The sequence below is a fragment of the Urocitellus parryii genome, chromosome 4 (assembly GCF_045843805.1).
Source record: "Urocitellus parryii isolate mUroPar1 chromosome 4, mUroPar1.hap1, whole genome shotgun sequence".
NCBI classification, from domain to species: domain Eukaryota; kingdom Metazoa; phylum Chordata; class Mammalia; order Rodentia; family Sciuridae; genus Urocitellus; species Urocitellus parryii.
Window position 1 is genome coordinate 202031120 of NC_135534.1, and position 20471 is coordinate 202051590.

General features: G+C 41.7%; 1 protein-coding gene across 6 annotated transcripts in view; it reads right to left on the minus strand.

Annotated features, from left to right (window-relative positions):
• The window catches only part of Mapkap1 (MAPK associated protein 1), a 230800-nt gene that overhangs the window by 51769 nt on the left and 158560 nt on the right, over positions 1–20471 (minus strand). For 4 of the 6 annotated variants that reach the window (XM_077797105.1, XM_026386351.2, XM_077797103.1 and 1 more), the window contains one exon: positions 6138–6245. The exons of the other annotated variants lie outside the window; for them this stretch is intronic. In XM_077797105.1, coding sequence (XP_077653231.1) covers positions 6138–6245 — 108 coding nt within the window. The remainder of the gene's footprint in view (positions 1–6137; positions 6246–20471) is intronic. 6 annotated transcript variants of the gene reach the window in all.

Here is a 20471-nt window from a genome sequence, read left to right on the forward strand (position 1 = left end):
ATACCCTTTGATGTGGATGATACAAAATATTGTGCCCTATCCTTCCCCTGAAGAAAAAAAAAAATGAAAGGCTTTTATCTACACTTATGGCAAACAGTTCTTGAAATACAAAGTATACAGCTATTCTGGAACACCAGAACACATTTGGAAAGTACCCTGCTTCTAAGTTCTTTGGTCCCATGACATGGATTTACAGACAGCCCCCTTCCAGCACTCTCCTTCCCTCCATCTGGATCACCCCTTCCTTACATCTCCTTGAGGGCTCTGACAATTCTGTGAGTCCAGACCTCCACATCTGTGCCCATCTGCTCTGTCAGCCCCAGAATATTGTTCTTTCATTATTTATTAATTACAGTTAATGTTTATGGTACTTATTATGACCAGGTACTGTTCTAAGCTCTTTAAGATTAAAACTCACTGAATCCTTCTGTCAACTTGACAGGGCAGATCAACTACCCAAAAGAGATAAAAGTAAAGGGTCTAAGGTCCCAGAACTAGAAGGGGAATGGTCAGAATGTGAACTGCGGTAGGCTGGCTCCACAGCACATTCTTTTACACAGTGCTTAATACTTACTGATCATAACTTAGCTCACTTCAAAAGTGGTTTTCATGGCCAGGCATGGGGGCACATGCCTGTAATCCCAGTGACTTTGAAAAGTAAAGCAGGACAATCATAGTTCAAGGTCAGCCTCAGCAACTTAGAGAGACTCTTCGCAACTTGGAGAGACCCTGTCTCAAAATAATAAGGACTGGGGATATAGCTCAGTTGTTAAGTGTCCCTAGGTTCAATCCCCAGTACCAAAAGTAAATAAATAACTACATTTTTAAAATGACTTTAAGGATAATGAGCCTGTCCTGATCAAACACACCAAGAGAAATGAAAAAAATTCAATTTTTGATATATTTTTCTTTGTTTTAATCCAACTTCTTAATTGGTAGTTACTGGAGAATAATACATCATTCTTGGCTGGGCATGGTGGTGTAAGCCTGTAATCCCAGCTACTGAGGAGGCTGATACTGGAAGACCATAAATTCGAGGCTACACTCTCCAATTTAGAGAGAAACTGTTTCAAATTAAAGATTTTAAAAAGGGCTGGGGATGTAGCTAAATGGTAAAGTGTCTGTGGATTTAATCCCTAGTACCACAAAACAATAAATGAAATTTAACAATCTTTCGGTAAAAAGAACATATTGGGGCTGGGTTGATCATTTACCAGGATGTGTGAAGCACTGTTGTTTTTTTTTTTTTTTTCCTTAAGAGAGAGAGAGAGAGAGAGAGAGAGAGAGAGAGAGAAATTTTTTTTTTAATATTTATTTTTTAGTTTTCGGTGGACACAACATCCTTGTTTGTATGTGGTGCTGAGGATCGAACCCGGGCCGCATGCATGCCAGGTGAGCGCGCTACCGCTTGAGCCACATCCCCAGCCCCTGAAGCACTGGGTTTGATTCTCAGCATCACATACAGATAAATGAATAAAATAAAGATCCATCGACACCTAACAAAAATTGTTTTTAAAAAAGAATGTATTGTTTTCATAATTTACTTCTATTTTATAAGACTAGTTATAATATTCCTCTGATTTTCAGCAACTGTCTGCCTTTACCTTTGTAAATGCTGGCAAGGGCTTCCTTCATTAACAGTGATTTTGACTCACAAAGTGTAAGAACTACAAGTATCTTATAAATCTTTTGAGACAGAGATGCTGAGGCTCACAGAGGTCATACAACTAAATTAAGACTGTTCATACTTAGAAGTGAAATAAGAACTAGAGCACAGATTTCAAAGCTTTATCCATGAATCCTCTCAGCTTTTCTTTCCTATGTACAAAAGTTGGGCCTCATCCTAAAAACAAAAACAAAACTAACCTGAAACCACAACATATTGTGGAATACTGTGCTTCTACAGAAGTTAAAAAACTGGTGAATTTATATGTAGAAAAAAATGTGAAACAATATGGGATAATCTCTATAAATTGTTAAAATGATAAAAGAAAAGTGCAATAATATTTTGCTATCATTTGTGGTTTTAAAAATGGAGGAATACAAACATGAGTGTGTGCGTGTGTGCTTGCATATACACACACAATTCTTCACAGACATGCCAGAATGACTGCACATGTACAGATGATCCCTGGAAAGATTGCATAACTGCTGTCTCTCGGAGGGAAACAGAACAGAAGAGGGAGGCTTAGTTTCTACTATAGACTTTTGTACCATCTGAAAAAAAATTTTACATGTGTATTACTTATCCAAAATATTTACCAAGATTCTAATAATACACTTTATCTTGTTTGCATAAAAACAGGTCAACATTTTGAAACAAAATCTACTACAAAGTTTCTATAAGTGAACTATTTCCCCAAGTATGTTTAAGATGAGAGCCTTAAGCTGGGCTTGGTGGTTCAGGCCTGTAATCCCAGCAACTAAAGAGATGGTGGCAAGATGATCTCAAGTTCTAGGCAAGCCAGAAAATTTAGCAGACCCTGTATCAAAATATAAAACTTAAAAAATGTCTGGGGATGTAGGTCAGTGCTACAGTACTTGCCTGGCATGTGCAAGGCCCTGGGTTTGATTTCCAGCATCACTCCCTCCTGCCCCCCACCAAATAAAAAAACCTGGGAATCTTTAAAGAATGAAGGAAAATGACAGGGAAGGAGGGCACCATTATCTATTTTTATCAGGTAAAGGATTTAGATAAGCAAGCTGCGAAAGCAAAGGCTTGTGTTGGCAAACCTTTCCTGTTGACATGTAATGGTGTGGTACTGTGTATGTCTGTATAAATGGTTTGAAATTTCAATTGTCTCAAGAAGAGCACTAATCGATGTACTCATTATATAGTCTTGCATATGTGAACTTGCCCTTATTTTTTTTTTCACTTTTCTTCTTAGAAAGTCATGTATGCTCACTTCAGAAAATCTGGAAAGTACAAGTACCAAAAGAAAGGAAAATGAACTACCCGGAATCTTGTCAACCGGAAAAATCCTTCCAATTTTTCTTCTATATCTTTTATTTGCTTGTTTTATTTTTATGTTGTTGGGACTAGCCTATATGTGCTCCTTTTTATTCTTCTAATTTTCTTCCTTTAAGATTACATCAAAATTATTTCTCTCTTGCTCTCACTACTAAACTCTTGTGGCAAATCGTATGGACTGGAGTTTTATAATGGTAAACCAAGTCTATACTCTTAAAATTTGGGGATATGGCTGAAGCAGTACTTTAGGGAAATTTTACAGTCTTCAAATTTATGTTATAAAAAAAAAAGCTGAAAAGTAATGAGATAATAAACATTCAACTCAAAAAAATTAACTTGGGGGCTGGGGCTATGGCTCAAAGGTAGTACACTTGCCTGGCATGTGTAAGGCACTGGGTTCGATTCTCAGCACCGCACATAAATAAATAAAAAAGACAAAGGTCTATCAACAAGTAAAATATATATATATATATATATATATATATATATATATATAAATAAAATCAACTTGGGAACATATAACTCTTTTGATAAATGCTGGAGTCAGTTTTTTAACATTTTGTTTAGGAATTTTACAGCTATATTTTAAGATTAGCCTTAAAATTTCCTGTCTTGTATGGTCTTTACAGGGGTTTGGAACCACAATTTAAGATAGCCTTTTCAGATGAACTGGAGAGGGTAATCTGTTTTTCTAGTCTCTGGAACAACTGACTGTAGTTATTCATTCCTTAGGTATTGGGTAGAACTAGCCAGTAAAGTCATCGTCCTTGGATTTTTTTTTTTTTAAGTGGGAAGGTTTTGAATCACTAATTCCATTTTTCAAAACTGAATCTCAGCATGCAGGTTTTCTATTTATTTTTGTCTTTTTGGGTAAGTTGTCTTTTCCCAGGAATTTATTCATCTGCGTTTTCCAAAGTTTTGGAATGAAGTTTTCAAGATAATTTCGTGTTGTTGGCATACTGACTACAGAATCTGTAGTGTGTCTCCATTCCTTTCCTGTTCCTTGTCTCTCTTGTTATTTTTCTTCCACATTTTTGATCCATGTCATTAGAGCTTTGCTAATTTTACCAGTCTTTTCAAAGAACCAACTTCCTTTTGATGTTTCTGAATTTGCTATTTCATTAATTTCTGCTCTTATCTTTATTGCTTCCTTCCTTTTATTTAGATTTCCTTTTAATTTTTTGAGTTGAATGTTTATTAGCTCATTACTTTTCAGTTTTTCTTTGATAACATAAATTTGAAGACTGTAAAATTTCCTTAAAGTGCTGCTTTAGCCATAACCCCAAATTTTAAAATGTAGAATTTTCATTATCTTCCCACCAAAATAGTTTCAAATTTCTGTTACTTCTTTTTTAAGCTACAGGTTCAGAGAAGCTTATGTCTCAATTTCCAAATATACACAAACACTCTCAAACATCTAGTTGTATTTTTCTTGGTTTCAGCTTCATTTCACTGTGATCCCAGAGCATATCCCATATGAAACCCTGCATGATTCTCCAACGTAGGAGTACACCACTAATTATCCGACTACTCTTCTAATGTCAGATGCTTAGAAATAACATTGAAAAGTATTATATATAAATATCTGTTGCATTTTACAGATACTCTCAAGACAGATTTCCAAAAAGAAACACTGGGGAAAGCACTCTGATGCTGCTTGGTGCGCCAGCTGCAGTGCACTCCTCACACTCCTGCTGCCAGTGTTGGGGTCTCTCTCCCTGTGCTTTTCCACCACCAGGATTCTGCCTGAAAGTTCTGGCTTATGGGGTAGGTAACAAGCACTACATTTTGCTTTAAGATGTTTACATATTAGGTTTTGATAGGGAAGAACAATTTAACAAATGTTTATTATTTATGTGAACATTTTTGGATCACTTGGGAACCAGTGATTTTTACTGCTGTGTATTTACATACAATTTTTGCAGACTGTGCGGACACCAAGCTTTGAGACTTTGCTGCTGAACGCCAAAAGCACATTTCACACTCTCAGTGAATTGTGTGCATGCGGCTCCAGAAAAGGGTGTCAGAAATCCTGGTGGAAAAGCAGCAGTCTGGTCTGGTTTAGAGGGTCAGTGGTGTGACTACAGACCGACGACTCATTCACTCTTCAGTCTATATTTACTGAGCTCCTCCAGCACACGGTCTTTAGTGGGCTAGTGAATTAATGAAACACAAGCTGCTATAACATCTTTACAGACCTGACAGTCTAGTGGGAGAGAGAGACAATGACTGAGAAAAATAAATAAGCGTGTGTGTAAACAAATATACATATAATTATAAATAGAAATATTTATTTATATACACACACTTATAAATATTTATAATTATATGTATATCTATTTATAATAAATAAGTGTGTGTATAAATAAATATACATATAATTGTAAATAGAAATGCAATGAATAAAAAGTAGTATGGCCTCTGAGAGTATAATGGAAGAACCAAATGAGGGGTGGATCAGGCTTAGGTGATGGGAGAAAGGGAGGTCATGGTGGCCTCTCTGAAGATGTGACATTTAAACTGAGGTGAAGGATGAGAAACCAGAATGGCAAAAAGAGTGTCTCAGGAGGAAGAAACAGCCCTTGTGAAAGCCCTTGGGCAGGAGTGACCATGGACAATCTGTTGTCACACATCACTTATCCTCTGTGTCCATGGGAGTACAGTGAAGAGGGATAGGAAAAATTCACAACCCAGAAGCTCTGAAGAGAGAAGGAAAGGAATTAACTGAAGTGTTAGAGAAGTGCTCAACATGGCTCTAGGAGTCTCAACATTGCCTTCTGCTAAGTATTCAAAAGGCTAAAACTGTGTGAACTGGATGTCTGAACAGCGATACAGGCCCAGCTGCTTTACATACAAAACTGCCTTTGCCTCAGAAAGGGCCTCCTATTTCTAAACTGTCTTCAGGGCTGCTCCTAACCGAGGAAGACACAGTTCAACAGACAAATATGAATCACGGGCTGCTAAACAGGATGTGGACTCTAGCCAACAGCACGGAATCTATTATTTCACTCTGGGATACACTTCTGGCACAGAGGCTGCAGTCTGCCTTGGGAAACAGCCACTTTCAATCTGCCTAGGGAAGCCAGGCCAGCGAGTGTTCAAACCCATGATTTCTAAGCACGTTTGCAACAGACAAAGTGGGCACAGAGGGAGACAGCCAACGTACTGTTCTCGCGGACCAGGCAGAACTCCCATGCACTCTGGCTCTCCAACGTGCTCTCCAGGTCAACGGCGACATTGGGCTCACTCTGCTTCTCCAGGCGGTACTGAGGGCCTGGAAGATCAAAGGGGCAGGAGGAGGGGAGCGAGTCTGAAATAGTGAATTTAACATTTAGAAATGACCGCATGCTGATGAAAAGTTGGGAAAGCCATAGGAAAACGCTAGTCTGTCTCAAGGGTCTAATTACCCAGGACAGAAGAGTTTGGGTTTTGTTTCCCGCACTTGTCTGTTCTCACTCAGTTTTCCCCATACCAGGTGACAGGTAAGTGGCTTCTGAGGCGGACTGACCTACAGGCAAGCACGGCCACACTGTTTTTAGCTATGAGCAGGTCACCCACCCTCTCTGAACCTCTGTTTCTTTTGTGTTGTTGTTGCCAACGAATTATTTATTCATTTATTTGTTTGTTTGTTTATGATGCTGAGGTTCGAGCCCAGGGCCTTGCACATGCCAGGCAAATGCTCTACCGCTGAGCCCCAGCCCCAGCCCTGAACCTCTTAATATGTAATGTATGAATCCTTATGTCTCGAGGGGTCACTGTGAAAATCAGTGATGATACAGGAAAAATGTCTGTTTAGGAATGTACCTGCCTCATAGGAGGCACTGCTACAAAGGTACTTATTGATAATAGTTAAACAATCATTACAGTGTTTAGAACTCTAATATGGAAACAATTCAAAATTCAAAATAAAAATTTAAAAACATGAAAATTAAAAAAGTGAATCTCAGGGCTGGGTTGTGGCTCAGTGGTAGAGTGCTTGCCTTGCACTGGGTTCGATCCTCAGCACCATGTAAATGTATTATAAGGATATTGTGTCCACCTTAAAAAAAAAAAAAACTTAAAATAAAACAAAACAAAAAACTGAATCTCCTGATGGGATGTATCTCAGTGTAGAGTGCTTGCCTAATATGCATAAGGCCCTGGGTTCAATCCCTAGAACCATAAAAAAAGAATCTCAGGTTTCCAGGTTATGAGGATGACAGTGACTCCTAGTTCATGTTTTTGTCAAAATATTTATGAAAACACAACAGATACTAGTAAGTTCAATAACTAGAAGTCAGGAATCCTAGCTATCTTTCATCAAAGGGTTTGGGCAGACTGTACTACTAACACTGGGGCATTTTATACATTTATTCACATATTTCTTAGTTAACCCAAATGAAAATGTTGCTCTTCTCAGAAAAGAACAAATGGGAACGAATGGGCCCAATGGTCAGAAACAAAAGACTGCTCCTGTGATTTGTTCATGGAAACTGAAAAGATAAGAGGCCCACAGGCATGGTGGTGCCCATTACAATCCCAATGTCTGGGGAGGCTGAGGCAGGAGGATCACAAGTTCAAAGGCAGCCTTAGCAACTTAGCGAGACCTAGTCTCAAAATAAAACATAAAAAGGGCTGGGGATGTGGCTCAGTGGTTGAGTGCCCCTGGGTTCAATCTCTGGTACCAAAAAGAGAAAAGATGAGAAGCATAAGAAACTGTCTTATTATTTTGACTTTGAAAGGTGTGTTTGGTCAGACAGAAGAAGGTGGGAGAGATGTAAGGAAAGCAGCAGAGGCTGTGTGGGGCTCCCAGGTGGATAACATATTTTTAGATATGTTTCAGCCACTGTCAATTTGTTGATTCACGTCCAGTAATTCCCCTTCATCAGTCCTGGGCATTGTACTCATTTCCAGTAGTTCTCCTGTGTTCTATGTCCGTCTGTAGCACTGTAGAGGTTCATTTGATTTTCATGTTTATCTTTTCTCTAATTAATATTAGCATTTCTGCCAGAGTGCTTACAGAGTTCCTCTCAGAGTTTTTATTTACACTCAGTCCTTTTCATACTATTTAAGCAATTATATATTCAAAAGTAAACACAATTTTTCAAACTCAATGCAAAGCATTTAAATCAAGAAGGTATTGTGTTTCAATAACACACAGAGCAAAATTCTAATTTCAAAAAAATTATGTAAATAAAAGCATGGAAATGTAGGTGACTGTTACAATCCCTGCTACCTGTCACCTGCCAGTGCCAACATCTGTCAGTTGATAGGCATGTTTGCTGCTGATTACCAGATCCTGGCACATTCACTGTAGGAAGGACTCACAGAAATATCATGCACAGCTGAATTTCAAGATAACTTCTCTGTGGACCTCTTTGGACCATTTAGAGGAGAAGGAGTCATCCCTGAACCTGGAGAGCTGCTTTCTAAGACACTGGCCTAGTCTCCCTGATTGTCTCCAGCCCCAATACCTCCCAGCAACACAATGTGTATGGGGTAGTGAGGCCACACCTATGAATTTACAGTGAAGTCTGGTAATGCTTAGCCATAACATAGTCGCCATCTATACCAGCCACAGATTCAACCAGCTGAGGTTGGAAAATATTTTGGAAAAAAAAATTGTCTACACTGAATATGTACAGACTGTTAGTATTCCCTAAATACAGTTTAACAACTATTTGTATAGCACTTACATTGTAATAGATATTGTAAATAACCTAGAGATGACTTAAAGTATAGGGGAGGATGTGCACAGGTTTCATGCAAATTTTACATAAAGAACTTGAGCACATAGGTTTGGTACCAATAGGGGTTCCTGAAATCAATACCCCATGGATATAGAGGGATAGTTGCAGTTTACTGTTCATTTTATAAAAAAAATGATAGTCAAAATTTGGGAAGAACTTAGGTCTAATAGGGAGACTGACTAAGTAAAATATTGTGAAATATCATGAAGACATTAAATGTTATCCTACAAAAATATTTAATGTTAACCAGGCATGGTGGTACATGCCTGTGATCCCAGTGGCTCAGCGGGCTGAGGCAGGAAGATTGCAAGTTCAAAGCCAGTCTCAGAAATTTAGCAAGGCCCTAAGCAACTGGTGAGACCCTGTCTCAAAATAAAAAATCAAAAGCCCTGGGGATGTGGCTCAGTGGTTAAGCACTCCTGGATTCAATCACTGTACCAGAAAAAAAATTTTATTGTGCTAGTTTCTGAAAATAGCAGATTAGAGCACAAAATCTGCAGGATGATTACAACTGTAAAGCATACGGGACAAAAACACTATGAGGTGTTTATTTCTAAAATGTATTACATTCTAAAATGTAGTTACATTAGTGCGATTACATTGTTTTTCCTTTGTGCTTCTGTGTGTTTTTCAAATTTCCTAATAATAAATAAGTACTTATTATTATCTAGGATAATTTAACAAATGTTATATATATTTAAAAGTTTTCAAATTTCTCACTGGGCATAGTAGCACATGCCTGTAATCCCAGCAGCTTGGGAAGCTGAGGCAGGAGGATGGTGAATTCAAAGCCAGCCTCAGCAGTAGCAAGTGCTAAGCAACTCAGCAAGACCCTGTCTCTAAATAAAATATAAACTAGGGCTGGGGATGTGGCTCAGTGGATGAGTGCCCGAGTTCAATCCCTGGTACCCACCCCCCCCCAATTTCTGAAACTTCTTACTATCACTTTTCTGAGAATAAAATAATTTTCACACATGGTAGCATCTCCAATGGGCCGTTCACATGTAATAACTTAATCAAAACCAGATAGAATTTGTTCTTGCAGACTGACATTCATCTTAAGTCACCCTGTGCCCTGGCATGGGCACTCTGAGAACAGTGCCTGGCATTGGACTTCTCCAGCTGTCAGCCTACCCGACAGCTGGGCTGTCCACATGCCCCCTCTGTTCTGATCATTGGGAACCAAGGCCTGGGCATCAGAGAGGATTTCAGGCTGGTTTCCTTTGCACATTTTTTCCTTCTAGTCTTTGCAGTTGCTTAGGAAACGTGGATCAGGGAAGCCAGGGGACTCAGCGAACACCAGGAAAGGTCCCTTATCCTTAACCACAACTCCCTACCCTACTCTCACAGCCATAAATGTCACTATTTTGACATTTCTACCCTTTTTTTTTAAAGGACTTTGAGATACTTCTATTTAAAACAGTTTCCTTCCTGAAAGTGGTTTTGAGGACTTTCTCCTTGAATCCTAGTAGGACGATGACGTTCATCTCTACCACATGGTCATCAAGTGTCAAGCACGCTCTGTGTGTTACCTCACTGACTCCTTAGAGCAACCCTGGGAGACGATGTCATCATCCACATTTTCCACATTGGGATCTTGAAGTGACCTGCACAAGATCACGAAGATAGGGAGTAGGAAGAGAAAATAAAGCCCAAGGTTCTAAAGCTTGTGTGCTTTGAACCTTTCTTCCTCTTACAAACTATAAATTATTGACCAATTATAAAAGGCCATAGTTTATACTATAAATATAGATTTTTGTAGATTTGTGGATTCATCTGGATTCTGAATCACTTAACTTGTGGTTTCTATAAATTCAAGTGAAAATGATCTAATTTACGCTAACAAAGTACACACATACCAAATCTCTCATACTATCACTTTATTCTGGGTTCGTGGTAGAACAAAGCCCCCTTATGAAGACATGATCTCCTTTTCTTCCTATCTATCTGGAACGACCTTCCCATTTTTCCTTAAGAATAATCCTGCCTATGCCAAATTTTGTCAGTAATGGGAATTCTGAGTGTTGCCTTCTGCTCTGGGTATTCTCTGCTTTCCCATAACAGTAAAGAACAAGTTGGAAATCCACTTCTGAGCATAGGAGGGGCTGATGGGCCTTGATTTGGGGGAAGACACGGTGGGTGAGCTGAAGATGTGATTTGAGATCTAAACCCAAACAGAAAACTGCCTCTTACAAATCGATTTCTCTCCTAATTCTTGCCCAGATACCACTTAAAAGACCTCACATATAAAGAATTTTTTCATACGTTTCCTCAGAAAAGGGCCAACTTTCAGGCCAGACAGTGTAAGGACAGGACAATAGACACACACAACAGGCAAGACAGCATGGGATGGGCCTGACGGCCTTATTCTGAGTCCTGGCTCAGCAATTCAGTTGTATGACTTTGGGCCAATTTACTTGACCTCTGTCCGTCTCTTCATCTGTAAGATGGGGGTAATGACAGCACCTACCTCAACTGACTGTCTGAGGAGTCAGTGAGCTAGCGTTGTGAGGCAATCAGCAGGGAGTCTGACTCACTGACCAGGATACGAGACCATATCCCTGACCACCCCTCACCAACACAGGGCCTACTTCATGCCAGGGGCTGGGCCATGTCTTCTCTATAGATCATTTCCTTCACTCTTATAAGACACGGAGAGTACAAATTCCATTTTACAGAGGAAGACACCATGACTTACAGAAGCTAAGCCTGATGTTCTTCAGGAAGAAGGGGAACCAGGATCAGGGACACTAGGTCTGCATTCTCTACACACATTGTGAACCACAGCACCTCACTCATATCAAATTCTTAATAGGTGACTGTTGAACATAATCCAGATCATGATAACCCAGACCCACTATACATCAAATGAGTCTCCATCAGCTGCTTGTTTAATTGGCGGGCAGCTGACATGGAAGGAAAGAAAACAAAAGCAGCCAAAAACCATTTTAAAAAGACACACTGTGAGGTCAGTTTCTATGAATATACTTTTGCCAAAGAAATGACTATATGAAATATAAAAGGCTCTTTCATACTGAACAGGACGTAGTTCTCAAGGCAACATCCACCCTTTGGAAAAAGGTTTTAAAATGTCACAGCTGCACATGAAGCCACATGCCCCCCACCTCACAGCAGAGGGGAACACAAAGGGAAGATTCTGGGAAGCAGTTACTCTGCAGCCTGAGAAAACCTGCTTGGGCACTCAACGATGTATTTATCGCAGTAATGCTATGTCATCGAATGGTCTGGGAACAAAATACTGCTCTGGGCACTTTGGGAGGGTTCCAAGTTTTCATATCCAAACAGATTTTTATGGGATTTTGTAAACCTGAGGCAAACACATAAGATTTTTTCAAAGAAAATCTACAGAATCTGTTGGATGGTGGATACATGTTCAGTGTCACTTCCTTGATCTCTTTAACCCCTGACTGAAACCCAAAACGTTTTAGCACCAATTCCTTATCAGCTGAGAGCTCGCTGGGCTTTGAAACCCTATGGAAAGCAAGTGTCTGTCAAAGCCTTAAGAGGGAAGCCATACTGCATTTCCTATCCCTGACTTCTTCCTAAAGAAGAAAAACTGCCTTCCATCCTTGGTGTCAGGCAACTGGCTTGCTCTTGTATCCTGAGACAGTTCAACACAAATCTTGTCTCCAATTGGTATCAGACGCCTTTCTCCTTTGCCCACTAGGAAGCTCAGCACTAAATGTGTTCCCCAATTGTGGTGACCTGGGCACACGTCTCTGTGCTAGCCCCTCCTCCACATTCAACTTGCCATTTAACCTTTGCTTTCCTTTTACTTCATGTGATTTCCTCGCTGGTCAGTGCATGTTTTAGCCTACTGTATAAATTCCAAATACTTTTTGGATGGAGGTAGGAGTAAATAAAGTAACCTATCACTACTATTGTGAATCCTAGAACGAGTTTGAAAACTCATTCTAGTAAGAGGGAAAAGATAATCAAGACTGCACACACCTAGGTTATGCCTCCTGACAACTTTTTTCCATTCACCCACTTAAAGATCTGGTTTAATCCAAGAGAGACTATGGTCAGAAAAAGCTAAGTAAGAGCAAATAAAAGTGAAGGCCAAATCTGAGCAGAAAAAATCAGGATGGGTGCTCTCACCTTCCCATTGCTCTTTTCCTGACTCTTGCAGGTATCTGTACCCTTAGGATGAGTATCTATACCCTTAGGATGAGTATCAGTGCCAGCTGTGCATTCTGGGGAAGTTATTTAATTTTATCTGTAAAATGGGGATAACAGAACTTCCCTCAGAAGATTGATGTGAGGATTAAACAAGAGGGGACATGATGGTGCACACCTGTAATCCCACAACGGGAGGCTCAGGCAAGAGGATCGCTAGCCTCAGAAACTTAGTGAGACCTTGTCTCAGAATAGAGAAAGAGAGGGAGGAAGGCGGGTGGGGGGGGAGAGGGGGAGAGAGAGAGAATATCTAGGACTCTTCTCGGAGTCCAGGGCTTGGACAATGCAACCACTATTGTTAATGCTGAACCAGAAAGCACTGTGACAAGGGTTAGACAGATCCCTAGCTGTGGGTCACGACAGGTTCACACAGCAAGGGCAGGCACACCATGGCAGGGAACGCTGGTACCAAAGTGTTGTCCGTACTCTCATGTGTGTCCAAGCAGAGGTGCAGGGTTGGGGAGGCTGCATAACTATTTAAGCAAGCTTGCTTTTAAGCTTCAGATTAGAGATTTATTCAGCAGCCAGGATTCCAACAGGTTCCCAGTCTCTCGGATCCACAAACATGGACTGATGAGCAAATGTCAAAAACCACAGAACAAACCACGACAGCACAGACATCAAAGGATATGTGCTCTTACAGCACCAACCCATATATGCACTTCACACTTTTTGAGTATCAATAATTTACACCAGGTCCAGAGATGAATAATCAATGATCCATGCCCTCAAGGAGAATGGGGAGACAGCAAGACACACCTGAGCAGACAAATTCTTGAAGAACCCAATCAGTGCTCTTGCTAGAGTAGGGACAAGGTGCTTGGGAGCACAGGAGAGGAAACAACCCAGGTGATTCTACTCTCTTCTGCAGTGGACACATCTGAACTAGGGCTTGGAGGAGGACTAGGAGCCATGATAAGAAGCAGGAGGTTGGGCTGGATGTGGCTCAAGCAGTAGCGCGCTCGCCTGGCAGGCGTGCGGCCCGGGTTCGATCCTCAGCACCACATACAAACAAAGATGTTGTGCCCACCAAAAACTAAAAAAAATAAATAGATAAAAGATTAAAATCCTCTCTCTCTAAAAAAAAAAAAAAAAAAAAAAGCAGGAGGTAGTGCACTCCCCCAGAGGTCCTGAGGACCCCAGGCAGGCCACAGGAAACAATGTGGAAGAAGCCCAAGCTGCCTGGGGATGCAAGGGGAAGCGGGCTGGGAAGCTTGGCCCAGGCTGCTGGCCAAGACTTGGATTTTTTCTTTTAAAAGTAACAGATGGTAGGCTGGGGTTGTGGCTCAGCAGTAGAATGCTAGCCTCACATGTGTGAGGTACTAGGTTCGATTCTCAGCACCGCATATAAATAAATGAATAAAATAAAAGTCCATCAACAACTAAAAGCATATTTTTAAAAAGCTGCAGATGCTAACAGCAGGAATATGACATGATCAGCTCTATGTTTTGATAAGACTCATGCGGTGGCACTGCTGACAATAGGCTGGAGAAGACTGGCGGCAGGGAGACCCATCTGAGGCAAATTGTGGCAAGCCTTGTCTGCTCAGTTGAATCCCAAGTTCTGCACCGAGCCAAAGCCATCAGCAACAAGCTGAAGTGTCCACATCAGAGCTCTGACCCAACATCAGCTCCTCCAACAGTTCTGCACTGAGCTCAGCTCCAACGCTCACAGCTCTTCCTCTAGGGGCCACTACAATCATTTTCTGCTTGATCTTAACACAAACACCAAACAGTATGTAAGCGATAACCACTGCAGCCTATACCCTTCTATGGCTCAAACTGGATAATATGGAATTTAAATAATAAAAAAGGAACAAGCTGACATGACAATAAGGTCACACTTTAGCTTCTTCTGAGCCAATACACAATTTGCTCTCAATGAAACAGCTGAATATAATCAAATTAAATACAATTCCTATTACAAAAGAACGACCAGAGCTGTTCCAATGAACCAATTCTCTTGCCTAGTTAAACTGTAGAACCTTCAGGAAAGGTTTTGAAAGCATGACCCATCAGTTCTAATTTTTAAAACTTATCCTTTCAGTCAAGTCTAGAAAAAGGCCCATTCCAACTTTTATCTTTACTACAAAGTGCTGTTATCTTGGCCTGATGTCAGGAGCTCTATCTCTCTTTCTGCTGACAAGCAGAGACGAGAAAGATAAGATTGGAAACGAATCTCACTTCTCTGAGTAAATAAATAATCAATACTCATCTAAATGTAAATGAGAAGGTAGCCCCCTCCGATAACAGCACTCTTATCAGAGAGCCAATTTTCTTCAGACATTTGGCCTCAACCAAATCACCATCATTCAGCCCCAGCCTAATGGCAAAAAATCGTAACTAAATTGAACCGATCACCAGAGATCAACTAAGTTCTGCCCTGGCCTCTTCAGGTTCAAATGTTTGGGAATGCAATTCTGCCCCCATTAACTTTCAATAGCAATGAAGAAGAGACTGGTCAAGGGGCCAGTCTGTGCAATAAACAAACCCCAGCCAGGGGGCCAGAGGACGAGGAGGGGTGGGTTTCCCAGTTTAAACAATACCACCTCCAGAATGGAAGCAAACCCCAAAACTATGGGGAAGGCTGTTTGTGTGGGGTGGACAGAGCGTAAGCTCTCCTCTACCTCAGGCTTGGCTGAAACTGGAAAGGCATTTAATTTGCCTGATGATCCCAGTGATTACAGTTTATTAAAACAAATGTAAAGAAAGCAAAAGCAGATATGATAAGGCGACTGTAGCTAAAAATAACTAAAGGTTCAAATGATCAATTTCCTCCAACTAATTTGTCTCAGATTCACACCTAACCCAGCAGTGCCACACTGACCTGATTTTACTGAAAGAAGACGCCGTCTGTAAGACAAATCGCTCTCAAACCACTGTACTGGGGTTTCCATTTCTTTGCTGCAAGACTCAATTCACTGCTGATGAGAGTATTGGGGAAATTATGACCATTATTGATAGGACAGCAAAACCACTTTTACACAGTAGTCTTCAAGTCGACGGAAAGCTTGCACTAGACCATTAATGAAGGTGTCAGCTAGAATCAGAAATTAAAGACAAAAGCTGGGAAAGGCCTAATTTTTAGAGCGCATTAAGAACATCAGACACATAGAAGCAGCAGCCATTCATCCTCTGAAGGATAACAGAGCCTAAATAAGGGTGAGCAGAGGAGCAGTGGCTCTGCCTGCAAGTAGGGAGAGGAAATGCTGCTTTCTGGCTGCCTTGGAGTTCCAAGAGCAAAGGCTCTCAGTGTTGTCATGGAAAGTCCTTAGCAGCCAAAGGAGGCTGTATGTGATGTGATTCGGAACTATCACATTTCTCCTGTCGTGAGCATCTACAGCTAGAAGGAGAGGGAGAAGCAGGAGGTGGTCAGAGTGTGGGTTTCAGAACAGAAAGAATGCAGTGAGAACCTGGGTCTTTTTATAAACTGTGCAATACTGGGCAAGTTAGCTGACCTAGACCTTCACGAAATAATTACAAAAATGTAGAACGCAATGCCTCATTCCTAATAGGCAGTCAATGAATGTCAGGTAGTATGTTGCTGTACAAATTTGACAAAATGATCAACTTGCCCTTTTTGAAAGCAAGTCAAATATGGCTTCATTTCCACGCTATAACAAAACTAACAGAGAGGACTTTCCAGGCCCTTAACACTTTACACACACTGGCTTCCAAAATCCTCTTAAAACCCTATGAGGTGGGCCCCACTTACCCAGGAGGAAAATCTGTCCTGGAGTGATGCAGTCACGGGCCCCGGTGAGGCCAGGATAAGAATCCAGGGTGTGGATTCCACAGCCAGGGCTCTGAGCCATTCTCCTAGGCCACATCCCATTAAAAAAGAGTATCACTTTTGATTTTTAAGTTAAACACACACACACACACAAGAGCACCACAAGGTTGAGATGATTTATCAGTTAAGGAAGCAGGGAGGGTGTTGGGTAGGACAAGATGGTGGGAGGACTGAGTGGGCTGCTGGTCCTGAGGGTCAGAACTGAGTCCAGCGGTCCTCGCAGCAGGCACTTACCATGAACTCCAGACGCTTGCCCTGACTGTTTTTTAAGGGGGAGCTCTTTTTCCAAGTTAAATGATTTACAGAGTTACTGCCTCAATCCACAGTTCTGAAAGTGTGATTTCTTTAGGGTTTAACTATACCCATTTCTAGTCTTGTTACAACTTTTTTATTGCGATAGAAAACATTTACTGGAAATATGTTACTGCTATTACCAGGTCATAAAATAAAAAGAAAAATAGTTTATGTATTGCCATCATTTCCAATCATCAATCAGAAAGTGCCAAGAGGAGGAAAGGAAAGGGCGTGCAGCTGAGTTTCCTTCTTTGTGCAGGAGAAAATGCAGGAGCATCATAATTCTTCAGAACAAATTTCTTCTTGAATACCCAGCTGCAGGGATGGGCTTGCGGGAGGAGTCGGGAGCTTACCTCTGGCACAGCCCCACCTCTCGGCAGCCGTGCCTGACTCCCCATCAGAATCAAGAGCTCTTTCAACCCAGCTTCCTGGGGACCTTGCCTTCTCTAGTACACTGAGAAGGCTGGATTAGAGGCTTTTTGCCTATTTCTCATTCCCCCATCCATTATTAAGGCACTCTTTGAAGATCTGGCTAGAGGTCTTTTAAAAAACTCCACCTGAAATCATAGGGCTCTAGCACAGCAGCAGGCTTTGTTGGCGCCCCACAACCTCTGGCAAACAGTCTGCCTTCAACAGGGTGGTATTTAAAACTGAACAGCTGAGCCAGGCATGATGGTGCACGTCTTTAATCCTAGCAACTCAGGAGGCTGAGGCAGGAGGATCACAAGTTAGAGGCTACTTCAGCAATTTAGCAAGACCCTGTCTCAAAATTAAAAAAATAAAAGATAAAAAGAAAGGGCGGGGTGGGGGAGATATTGCTCAGTGGTAAATGTCCCCGGATTTAATCCCCAGTACTGCCACACACACAAAAAAAATTACTCTCTCTCTCTCTCTCACGCACACACACACACACACTCTGAGTATGCTACATGTTAATAGAGTAAAATTCTAACTAAATACATGCAATACACATGTATGCCACAAATACAATCTGAAAGGGTATGAGCCACATTGTTCTTACAGTTGCTCTGTTAACTATAGTCACCTCAGGAGTGTGAGATAGTAACAAAGAAGGCAGTTTTTGCTTCTCACCTTATGAATTTTGATACCATTTAAGGTTTGACAGTAGACTTAAAAATTCACTTAGGTTTTGAGGTAAGAAATGGCGTGTCAGAAGTCCATCCCTATAGCTAGGGACAGGAGAAAGATCTGGATTTTATCTCTACCCTAAGCTTAATATTGCATGTATCTGGGGAGTGCCTGGCAAAGTCTGAGACAGATGGTATAACACTGATAAGTCAGACTGCTTGAGTTTGAATTCCCAGCTCTACCACTTATCAGCTGTGTGGCCCTGGACAAGTTACCTTCCCTTTCTGTGCCTTACTTTCTCATCTATAGAACAGGAACAACAGCACCTATTCAGACTTGTTCTAAGAAATTAATATAGGTAAAGAGCCAAGCCCACAGTTTACAGCAAGTGTGTAGCTTTGGCCATCTGGTCCATGTCCCTGGGCTGTTGCTTCTGCTTTTGATGAAGAGAGATCTCTAGTTGTCTGGCAGTGGCTGGTACCTCTGGAGGGCTGCCACATTGGTCTCATCTCTCCCTCAACTGATGTGGTAACCCAGAAACAGACTCCAAAGCCTCCGTGCCTTTGCTCCTAGTGTCCCTATGATCTGAGACAGTCTTCCCTCCTTTTCCACAGTCCATGTGTTCTACCCAAGGAGCAAAACTCTGCTCCTTGCACTGCCTCTGGACTTCTCAGAGCAACCCATAAGATCTCCTGCACTAGGTGCATGAAGTCGAGGGTGGAGAGTGCTCTTCACAGCCTCAGCACACAGGGTGTTTAGGGAGAAGTGGAGGCTGAAAGCAGCCCTGGAGCTCCATCTCCATCTGCCTCCAGACCCTGCCCTGTCAGAGCCCTCCATCAAGGCCCCAACTGCATCAGCATGGACCCAGCTGGCTTACCAGGACACTGGCTGGAGAATGGAAGATGGCTGCCTTCAGAGGCCCCTCCTGATCAGTCTGGTTCCCTCCTCATGGCTACCTTCTCTTGCCACAGCGCCCTGTTCCAAACATGTCTCCTCCTAGGGTCAACTTAGCTACAATCCACTAGCCTATGCGGAACCCACTCGACATCAGAACAAGAGGGAAGACATGGACATCCTAAACTCCAAAAGGTGGAGAAGGCAGGGAAGTCAGACAGGAGCCTCTCATCCACCATCACATGTAGAGAATGTGCTAGAAGGGGCAGACATGTAGCTACCATGAGGTGTGCTCCGTCTACACCCTATCACTATCCAGCCAGAGAATATACTTCTCTGGAGAAGGGAGCCTGATATTACTTGTAATGAAGAAATATCTTTCCTCCTTCAAATCCAGGTATTGCTTATTAGAGGGGATGGGAGTCTTTAACTCGGTCCCTGAGCATTTGATTTTTTAATCCACTCTGTTTCTCTTAACTTGAGTCACTGTGACATTACCAAATTTTACATACAGTTATCTGTTGCTCTGTAAAGAAATACAGATGGTTTTTGTGGAAATAAACAGTCATTTATTTTAAACAATTGTAAAATAGTTTATGGAAACCAGTGGGGTAATGCATTCAAATAAATGCCAAAACCGGCTGATGGGGAGCCAGGGCGCTAAATCACGCTGCTGAGGAATTCAGCTGAGGGGAACAGATAGTAAATCCAGAGTGACAGAATTTCCCGTGATGGCAAAGGTTTCTGACATCCAGTCCAGTACTCAAAAACCACAGCAGTTCAAACCCATTTTGCTTAACACAGCCTTGACAGCCAGTGAAATTAGTGAATTTAGTCACAAGCACCTAAGGACAAAAACAAAAGAAACAATCAAAAAGGAGACTTCATTTGTCTGCAGCCTTCTCTGAGCTACATAAAAGCAGTGACTCCAACCACAGCCAATGGAGAGCACACTTGGTACAGACTGTTTTCAATCACCAGACTCAGCTCTGTAATGGGACACTGGAATCCAGAGACTTCCCTGCAGATCTGCTCAGGTCAGAGAATGGCTTGGATAAACCACGTCTTCTCTGCATGTCAGTTTCTTGCTCTGTAAAATGAGGATAACGGTCTTGTGTACTGAACAGGCTTTGAGCAGATTCAGTGAGGCCCAGTGACAGTGCTCTATAAACAGCTCAGCGGGAGCGGCTGTGGGGGGCCAGACCCTTAAGGCATAGGTGGCAGGCCACAGGCTCCTCAGGGGCTTCCACCACCCTCCAGGGTAGCACCACTCGCATGAATGGCTAGTCCCTCCTCTGCAGGGACAGAGAACACTCCAGGCCTCTTTTAGCTTCTGATTTTTAGAACAATAAACTATGAACATTTGAATCTTCTCTTCCTAAACCAGCTCTTTTTCCTTGCAATGGTGTTTCCAGTGATGACACCCAATTCTTGCCATCAATTAACTCAGTGCTTCTTTAAACACTTATCACACTCCTACTATGTACCGGGCCCGAGAAGA